The sequence below is a fragment of the Salvelinus alpinus genome, chromosome 18, assembly GCF_045679555.1.
Source record: "Salvelinus alpinus chromosome 18, SLU_Salpinus.1, whole genome shotgun sequence".
Lineage (NCBI taxonomy): Eukaryota > Metazoa > Chordata > Actinopteri > Salmoniformes > Salmonidae > Salvelinus > Salvelinus alpinus.
The window spans coordinates 36,351,000-36,360,801 of NC_092103.1; the positions used below are offsets into that span (position 1 = coordinate 36,351,000).

The following is a 9,802-nucleotide window of genomic DNA, read 5'->3' on the forward strand; positions in this document are numbered from 1 at the left end:
GTGATCTCTCTCTCGCTCCCCTCTCTCTCCCTCTCCTTCCCTTCCCGTTCTGAAATGGACCCTGTTCAGGCCTTTCCAGTGTTACCCAACACTCTGAGAGATGTAGGGAAGCTTCTCTCTGTCATCTCTCCTGACAAATCAATTAGCAACTTTAGCCCGCTAATTGAGTTAACTGTGTGTGTTTGTGATGCAGAGAGATCACTCCAGATTCAAGTCAAAATTTGTTTTTGCATGTACATTATTACCATCAAGTCAGCTTGGGTTTTGTTTGTGCGTTGTGGATGGGGGTGGCGGACCCGCGAGCGCCGGCTCTGAGGGTTGCGTGCTTAAATCCCAGTGATAGGTACTTGTTTTTGCAACTTCGGAATTTGACGTTTCATCACAAACACTTTCAAAATTGACATTTGGAGAAACACAGAAAAATGTCTAATTCTGCAATGAGACTGTGAGAGCTTGTTGCGGGATGTGGATCTAATTTTTCCACATCTTCAACGACCCCGTTTCACTCCTCAGTATCCCTCCTCTGTCTCTCCTCAGTATCCCTCCTCTGTCTCTCCTCAGAACTCCAATAATGCCTCACCCGGCTTTGTCGCGTTGCATTTTTAATGGCACGTGCATGTGCACGCGCAAGTGACACACAGTTTTGGACCGTTGAGGGAGGTTCAAATTCACATTTTATGAGGTTATCAATGATTGGTCGCTGCATGTAAAGACTACACATGTTTTATTTTAGCCATTGAGACACGACCTGAGGTTTTTGTGCATCTCTCTCTCTCTCTCTCTCTCTCTCTCTCTCTCTCTCTCTCTCTCTCTCTCTCTCTCTCTCTCTCTCTCTCTCTCTCTCTCTCTCTCTCTCTCTCTCTCTCTCTCTCTCTCTCTCTCTCTCTCTCTCTCTCTCTCTCTCTCTCTCTCTCTCTCTCTCTCTCTCTCTCTAGATGTTTTCTGGGAACTTAATTTACATTTTCATGTCCTTGGTGACATGCCTAAGCTTTTGTGAACACGGATTGCATTCTTCATGCATCGTCCATATCTTGTAAGTGGATGAATGAAGAGGTTTGAGAGCTCCATACAAAAGATTTAGAAGGACATTTTCATCTTAATCTTGCTCCATTTTCCTTGAGCTATTAACCCTTCGCTGTGTAACAGGCATGAGTGACTGAGTCTCTCTAGCTGTGTCCGAAATCTGTCTTGCCACACCCATTAGGAGAATAATCACAACACACACACACACACACACACACACACACACACACACACACACACACACACACACACACACACACACACACACACACACACACACACACACACACACACACACACACACACACACACACACACACACACACACACACACACACACACATACACACACACACTCCCCAGTGTCAGTGCTGTCCTTCCTCTGAGGAGGTGTTGTATAACATGTTATCACAGGCCTTCCAGATAACAGGCTGACAGAACACACTGATGACAGATAGACAGATGTTATCACAGGCCTTCCAGATACCAGGATGACAGAACACACTGATGACAGATAGACAGATGTTATCACAGGCCTTCCAGATACCAGGATGACAGAACACACTGATGACAGATAGACAGATGTTATCACAGGCCTTCCAGATACCAGGCTGACAGAACACACTGTGATGACAGATAGCAGGAACCAGAAGATCTCCACTGGTCTGCTCTGGTAATTGTCACCCAGTGGGGAGTATTTTACACACATGCAGGAGTGAACGCAGTGGGGTCTGGAATTATTGACACCCTTGATAAAGACGAGCAAAAATGTATAAAATAAGTAATTCTAATACTGATCTATATTGTATGCAGAAAACTATTGGGAAATTTATACTAATACAATTTGTGAAAGAAAGAGATTTTGTTTAACAAGTAATAATAAAATTAAATTAAAAGTAGGGGTCAAAATGATTGTTGAATACCTTTAAATACCTCACCATGTGAGGATAGATGTACTAAGCCTTTTTCTAAAATGTTTTATGAGTTAGATCCCTCCCAATGTGTTCTCTAACACGCACGCTCGCACGCACGCACACACACACACACACACACACACACACACACACACACACACACACACACACACACACACACACACACACACACACACACACACACACACACACACACACACACACACACACACACACACACACACACACACACACAGGAGTTAATTCCACATGGTTACAGGGTTAATCCTGCATGGTTACAGGGTTAATTCAGCGTGGTTATAGGGTTAATTCCACGTGGTTACAGGGTTAATTCCACATGGTTACATTGTTAATTCAGTGTGGTTACAGGGTTAATTCAACGTGGTTACAGGGTTAATTCTGCGTGGTTACAGGGTTAATTCCACGTGGTTACAGGGTTAATTCCACGTGGTTACAGTGTTAATTCAGTGTGGTTACAGGGTTAATTCCGGGTGGTTACAGGGTTAATTCAGCGTGGTTACAGGGTTAATTCAGCATGGTTACAGGGTTAATTCAGCATGGTTACAGGGTTAATTCAGCATGGTTACAGGGTTAATTCAGCATGGTTACAGGGTTAATTCAGTGTGGTTACAGTGTTAATTCAGTGTGGTTACAGGGTTAATTCCGGGTGGTTACAGGGTTAATTCAGCGTGGTTACAGGGTTAATTCAGCATGGTTACAGGGTTAATTCAGCATGGTTACAGGGTTAATTCAGCATGGTTACAGGGTTAATTCAGCATGGTTACAGGGTTAATTCAGCATGGTTACAGGGTTAATTCAGCGTGGTTACAGGGTTAATTCAGCATGGTTACAGGGTTAATTCAGCATGGTTACAGGGTTAATTCAGCATGGTTACAGGGTTAATTCAGCGTGGTTACAGGGTTAATTCAGCATGGTTACAGGGTTAATTCAGCGTGGTTACAGGGTTAATTCAGCATGGTTACAGGGTTAATTCAGCATGGTTACAGGGTTAATTCAGCATGGTTACAGGGTTAATTCAGCGTGGTTACAGAGTTAATTCAGTGTGGTTATTTGTAAGTCGCTCTGGATAAGAGCGTCTGCTAAATGACTTAAATGTAATGTAAATGTTACAGGGTTAATTCAGTGTGGTTACAGGGTTAATTCAGTGTGGTTACAGGGTTAATTCCGGGTGGTTACAGGGTTAAGTCAGCATGGTTACAGGGTTAATTCAGCATGGTTACAGGGTTAATTCAGCATGGTTACAGGGTTAATTCTGCATGGTTACAGGGTTAATTCAGCATGGTTACAGGGTTAATTCAGCATGGTTACAGGGTTAATTCAGTGTGGTTACAGGGTTAATTCAGTGTGGTTACAGGGTTAATTCAGCGTGGTTACAGGGTTAATTCAGCATGGTTACAGGGTTAATTCAGCATGGTTACAGGGTTAATTCAGCATGGTTACAGGGTTAATTCAGCATGGTTACAGGGTTAATTCAGCGTGGTTACAGAGTTAATTCAGTGTGGTTACAGGGTTAATTCAGTGTGGTTACAGGGTTAATTCAGTGTGGTTACAGGGTTAATTCCGGGTGGTTACAGGGTTAATTCAGCATGGTTACAGGGTTAATTCAGCATGGTTACAGGGTTAATTCAGCATGGTTACAGGGTTAATTCTGCATGGTTACAGGGTTAATTCAGCATGGTTACAGGGTTAATTCAGCATGGTTACAGGGTTAATTCAGTGTGGTTACAGGGTTAATTCAGTGTGGTTACAGGGTTAATTCCGGGTGGTTACAGGGTTAATTCAGCGTGGTTACAGGGTTAATTCAGCATGGTTACAGGGTTAATTCAGCATGGTTACAGGGTTAATTCAGCATGGTTACAGGGTTAATTCAGCATGGTTACAGGGTTAATTCAGCATGGTTACAGGGTTAATTCAGCATGGTTACAGGGTTAATTCAGCATGGTTACAGGGTTAATTCAGCGTGGTTACAGGGTTAATTCAGCGTGGTTACAGGGTTAATTCCACGTGGTTACAGTGTTAATTCAGTGTGGTTACAGGGTTAATTCCGGGTGGTTACAGGGTTAATTCAGCGTGGTTACAGGGTTAATTCAGCATGGTTACAGGGTTAATTCAGCATGGTTACAGGGTTAATTCAGCATGGTTACAGGGTTAATTCAGCATGGTTACAGGGTTAATTCAGTGTGGTTACAGTGTTAATTCAGTGTGGTTACAGGGTTAATTCCGGGTGGTTACAGGGTTAATTCAGCGTGGTTACAGGGTTAATTCAGCATGGTTACAGGGTTAATTCAGCATGGTTACAGGGTTAATTCAGCATGGTTACAGGGTTAATTCAGCATGGTTACAGGGTTAATTCAGCATGGTTACAGGGTTAATTCAGCGTGGTTACAGGGTTAATTCAGCATGGTTACAGGGTTAATTCAGCATGGTTACAGGGTTAATTCAGCATGGTTACAGGGTTAATTCAGCGTGGTTACAGGGTTAATTCAGCATGGTTACAGGGTTAATTCAGCATGGTTACAGGGTTAATTCAGCATGGTTACAGGGTTAATTCAGCGTGGTTACAGGGTTAATTCAGCATGGTTACAGGGTTAATTCAGCATGGTTACAGGGTTAATTCAGCATGGTTACAGGGTTAATTCAGCGTGGTTACAGAGTTAATTTAGTGTGGTTACAGGGTTAATTCAGTGTGGTTACAGGGTTAATTCCGGGTGGTTACAGGGTTAATTCAGCGTGGTTACAGGGTTAATTCAGCATGGTTACAGGGTTAATTCAGCATGGTTACAGGGTTAATTCAGCATGGTTACAGGGTTAATTCTGCATGGTTACAGGGTTAATTCAGCATGGTTACAGGGTTAATTCAGCATGGTTACAGGGTTAATTCAGCGTGGTTACAGGGTTAATTCAGCGTGGTTACAGGGTTAATTCAGCGTGGTTACAGGGTTAATTCAGCGTGGTTACAGGGTTAATTCAGCGTGGTTACAGGGTTAATTCAGCATGGTTACAGGGTTAATTCAGCATGGTTACAGGGTTAATTCAGCGTGGTTACAGGGTTAATTCAGCATGGTTACAGGGTTAATTCAGCATGGTTACAGGGTTAATTCAGCATGGTTACAGGGTTAATTCAGCATGGTTACAGGGTTAATTCAGCATGGTTACAGGGTTAATTCAGCGTGGTTACAGGGTTAACCTGTTTGTGATACCCCCCCCCTTTTCTCAATTTCCGCCTGAAAACATACCCTAATCTAACTGCTTGTAGCTCAGGCCTAGAAGGAAGGATATGCATATTCTTGGTATCATTTGAAAGGAAACATTCTGAAGTTTGTGGAAATGTGAATTGAATGTAGGAGAATATAACACAATAGATCTGGTAGAAGAAAATACAAGGAAATCAACAGACGTTTTTTGTTCTTTTACTGTTGTTGCATCTTTAAAAATCAACAAGAAAGGCCAAACATTCAGTTATGATACTGGGGATCATTTCAAATCAGAAAATAAGTAGGCAACAGTATTTGACCAAAGTTTCAGATGGATACCTTCAGGAATGAGTGAGGTACATGCCATTGAGCATGAAGTCAACCAGGTGTCCCTCACAAGTTTCCCAAATGTACCCAAGTGGCCGAATTGGTACAATGATACAATGATACAAATAACTATATACAAAATACAAAACAATTATTCTAACATACCCCCAAAAATATATATTTGAAAAATTCAAGAAAAAATAAATGAATATTTAAATTTTTTTTTAAAAATAACAAGGGTAACTATTTACACTTCAATGTTCAATCATGTGAAGACTCTCAGTCCTCTACACAATGTTGCGCTCCTGATGCCATATCCCATAGCAGTCTCTCTCTGGTGTGAAACAGAGGGTCACAGCACAGGTGGTGCAGGTGACAGGGGACTTCTTATGGCACAGGGCACAACGAAGCCACCCTACTGAGCCCCTTTTTCCCTGAGGCACATCCCTGACTGCAATGATGAACTTCAGCATGTGCGTACCGCTGGTTGGAGCAGAAGGGACAGAGGTAGAGGGGACAGAACGTGCTACAGTGTTCTTGCTGTAGTTAGCAAGCTCCTGGATGAGCTGCTCCCTAAAGGCTAGCTGTGAGATGGGGGGCTGTCCACAATTCTTGGCCATTTCCTTCTGGAGGATGAAGGAATTCACCACAGCAATGTCAATAAAATGATAAAACAAAGTTTTGTACCATTTCATGGTTTTGTGAAGGACATTGTAGTATCCTATCAGCGCATCCGACAGGTCTACACCTCCCATGCTCTTATTGTAATCCTTCACAGCAGCTGGAAGCGGGACATTTCTGGCGGTCCAAGCGCCTGTAGGACCTTTCAAACGTCGAACAACGTGATCCCCACCGAAGGACTTGTGAATAGTGGAGCACATGACTACTTCTCTCGTGTCCATCCACTTCACAAAGAGCAAACCATCTTCACGGATCCATCTCATGGTACCCCGCTCAGCCCGCTTAGGCATGTCGTTCACCCTGGTTTTTGGAAAGCCCACTCTGTTGGTCCGAATGGTGCCACAGGCCCACATCTCCAGCTTCCTCAGGTCTGTGAACAGGGTAGGGCTTGTGTAGAAGTTGTCTACAAATAGTTTGTAGCCCTTCCCCAGCAGCTGGAAATCTAATAACTGCATCACAGAGTCATAACTGAGTCCCTTACCGCTCGCACAAGTGTTCTTCCCCTCATAGACAAAAAAATTGCACGTGTATGCACACGCAGAATCGGCCAAAACAAACAGCTTGTAACCCCATTTTGTCGGTTTGTTACGCATGTACTGTTTTAGGCCAATTCTGGCCTTTGAGGCTACCATTCTCTCATCTATGGAAAGGTTCTGGGCGGGGTGAAAATATGTCTTGCATGCCTCAACGATATCGTGATAGAGAGGTTTAATCTTGCAGAGCTTATCAAACCCTGCCGTGCCTCGTTTCGTCTCGTTGTCCTTATCAACTTCTGGGTCACTAATGTGAAGCGCCCATGAAATTGTCAGAAACCTCTTGCAAGACATGACCGTTGAGGGGAAAGGCAGTTGATAGAGGGGTGCAGTTTTCCAGTAGTGTTTCAGGGTTTTCAACTTCACCAGCCCCATGTAGATGACCATAGAAAGGTAGCAAAACAGATCTGAAATGGAAATGTCCTTCCATGCCTCTGTCTTGCCTTCCTGCTTCTTAGCGCCATACTTATTTGTGTTCATCACCAGGGTATCAACAACTGCCGAGGTGAAGAACAACTGGAAAAGTTGCATGGGGCTGTATTTTGAAGTTAGGTCCAATTGAGGGCCGACTGGTCGTTTTGGTCGGAAAACTGGAGACGGTGGGGCCACATCCTCCTCAAGAACAGAGTGCCAACGGTCCTCCTCCGCTCTGGCAGGTTCCACGCTGGACGCTCTGGACGGTTCCACGCTGCCCTTCCTCCGCTTCTTTGCCGCCGGCTTACCACCCCTTGATGGCCGGGCGGGGGTAGGTGTGGTGCCGGAAACAGCAGGGGTCCAGCTGGATGGACCAGCTTCAGTGGGGGATTTGCACCTAGGCTCCCAATCAGAATCGCTGGGACTGTGAAATAAAGACACAGACACAAAGACACATATTATATACACAATTTGTGACCATGGTGAGGTTTTGTCCATTCCATTTTAGATATAAAATACATGTAAACAATTAGGTAATAATTATACAGACACATATTATATATACACAATCTGTGACCATGGTGAGGTTTTGTCCATTCCATTTTAGATATAAAATACATGTAAACAATTAGGTAATAATTATACAGACACATATTATATATACACAATCTGTGACCATGGTGAGGTTTTGTCCATTCCATTTTAGATATAAAATACATGTAAACAATTAGGTAATAATTATACAGACACATATTATATATACACAATCTGTGACCATGGTGAGGTTTTGTCCATTCCATTTTAGATATAAAATACATGTAAACAATTAGGTAATAATTATACAGACACATATTATATATACACAATTTGTGACCATGGTGAGGTTTTGTCCAGACACACAGACATACACCCACAATGTAGAGCAATATGTACTTTCTACATTTCAATATACTTGTGTACTTTATATTTCATCCCCTAGTCATATTTTTATATAAGGCAAATAAAATACAAATATCTCAAACAACTCAAATGAATAATATTTGATATTACTAATTTCAAACAATGTTACTCACCGATCCAAAACTGAGTCTTCACCGTATAGGAACATCTCCTCAAATTCTGAATCAACGGATTCAATCTCACTGGATTCATCTAGATGTTCACTATCACTAGCTCTGTCTATTTCTTCAATTATATCGTGCAAGTCTGTGTACTTGGTCTTCGTCTTAGATTTGGCTGATTTATTTGCCATTATTATGCCTTGAAAATGCTCAAAAAAAACTTTTGCGGCACGTAAAACGGCGAGGCTACTTCTTGTAGAATTTTCAATGGCGAATGGCTGTGTGCACGCATGGGTTTACAACAAAGCCTATTCTTCCCGGGTCGAACCATTGCATGTTCCCATGTACTCAGTTCATTGGCTATCTATCCAGCTAGATTTCAAGAAGATCAGTGGTCATTGGTCCGAAATACAGTCAATCAACGAAGAACAGGTCATTCGATTGGCGCGTAATGAGGTCGTTGTTTGGTGTGTTCAAATCAAATTTTTTCGGTCAATATGTCCCGGGAAAAGAACCATGAAGTTTGGTTGTTTTACTAACAAACCGAGGATTGCAATGAAACCGAACATGACTGGATAAACGTCCGTTTAGAGTGAGTAATTACAATGAATGTTACGTCCAAAGTTGAAGGACGGTGAACCCCGGGACCCCGGGGCTAGACAGGTTAATTACACGTGGTTACAGGGTTAATTCAGCATGGTTACAGGGTTAATTCCACGTGGTTATAGGGTTAATTCCATGTGGTTACAGGGTTAATTCCACATGGTTACAGTGTTAATTCAGTGTGGTTACAGGGTTAATTCAGCGTGGTTACAGGGTTAATTCCGCGTGGTTACAGGGTTAATTCCACGTGGTTACAGGGTTAATTCCACGTGGTTACAGGGTTAATTCAGCGTGGTTACAGGGTTAATTCAGCGTGGTTACAGGGTTAATTCAGCATGGTTACAGGGTTAATTCAGCGTGGTTACAGGGTTAATTCCACGTGGTTACAGGGTTAATTCAGCATGGTTACAGGGTTAATTCCATGTGGTTACAGGGTTAATTCCACGTGGTTACAGGGTTAATTCCATGTGGTTACAGGGTTAATTCAGCGTGGATACAGGGTTAGTTCCGCGTGGTTACAGGGTTAATTCCGCGTGGTTACAGGGTTAATTCCACGTGGTTACAGGGTTAATTCCGGGTGGTTACAGGGTTAATTCCGCGTGGTTACAGGGTTAATTCAGCGTGGTTACAGGGTTTATTCAGCGTGGTTTCAGGGTTAATTACACGTGGTTACAGGGTTAATTCCACGTGGTTACAGGGTTAATTCCGCGTGGTTACAGGGTAAATTCAGCGTGGTTACAGGGTTAAACACAACTCAAAGGGTTAAGTTTAGGTATTAATTCCGAGGAGGTTAGGGCTATGGTTTTGGGAAGGCTTAAACAAAAGAATATAAAACAACCCACTATTACCATCCAGCATTACCAAGTATTCTCGCAGCTTGTCAGAACATTGTGAAGTGTGGTAGCGCAGTGGTCTAAGCAGAGCACTCTGGCTCCGAGCATCACGAGCATGTTAGCAGTGCTGGGCAATCTGGGTTTTTTTTGTGAGTGAGGAAGAAGGCATGTATCCTT

At 42.9% G+C, this 9,802-nt stretch overlaps 1 protein-coding gene across 1 annotated transcript; it reads right to left on the reverse strand.

Annotated features, from left to right (window-relative positions):
- Positions 1–5,787: 5,787 nt before the first annotated feature.
- LOC139543448 (piggyBac transposable element-derived protein 4-like) lies at positions 5,788–8,380 on the reverse strand. The gene is made up of 2 exons (XM_071349549.1): positions 8,202–8,380; positions 5,788–7,552 (listed from the first exon to the last, which is right to left on the reverse strand). Exons 1-2 carry the CDS (start codon positions 8,378–8,380, stop codon positions 5,788–5,790), a joined length of 1,944 nt encoding a protein of 647 aa, XP_071205650.1.
- Positions 8,381–9,802: the final 1,422 nt, after the last annotated feature.

Bases quoted from the DNA above. Each gene is read 5' to 3' on its own strand.
- LOC139543448 (XM_071349549.1), bottom strand. From the start codon at position 8,380: ATGGCAAATAAATCAGCCAAATCTAAGACGAAGACCAAGTACACAGAC. The intron at 7,553-8,201 runs GTGAGTAACATT...TTTATTTCACAG, and splicing joins GAAGACTCAGTTTTGGATCG to TCCCAGCGATTCTGATTGGG.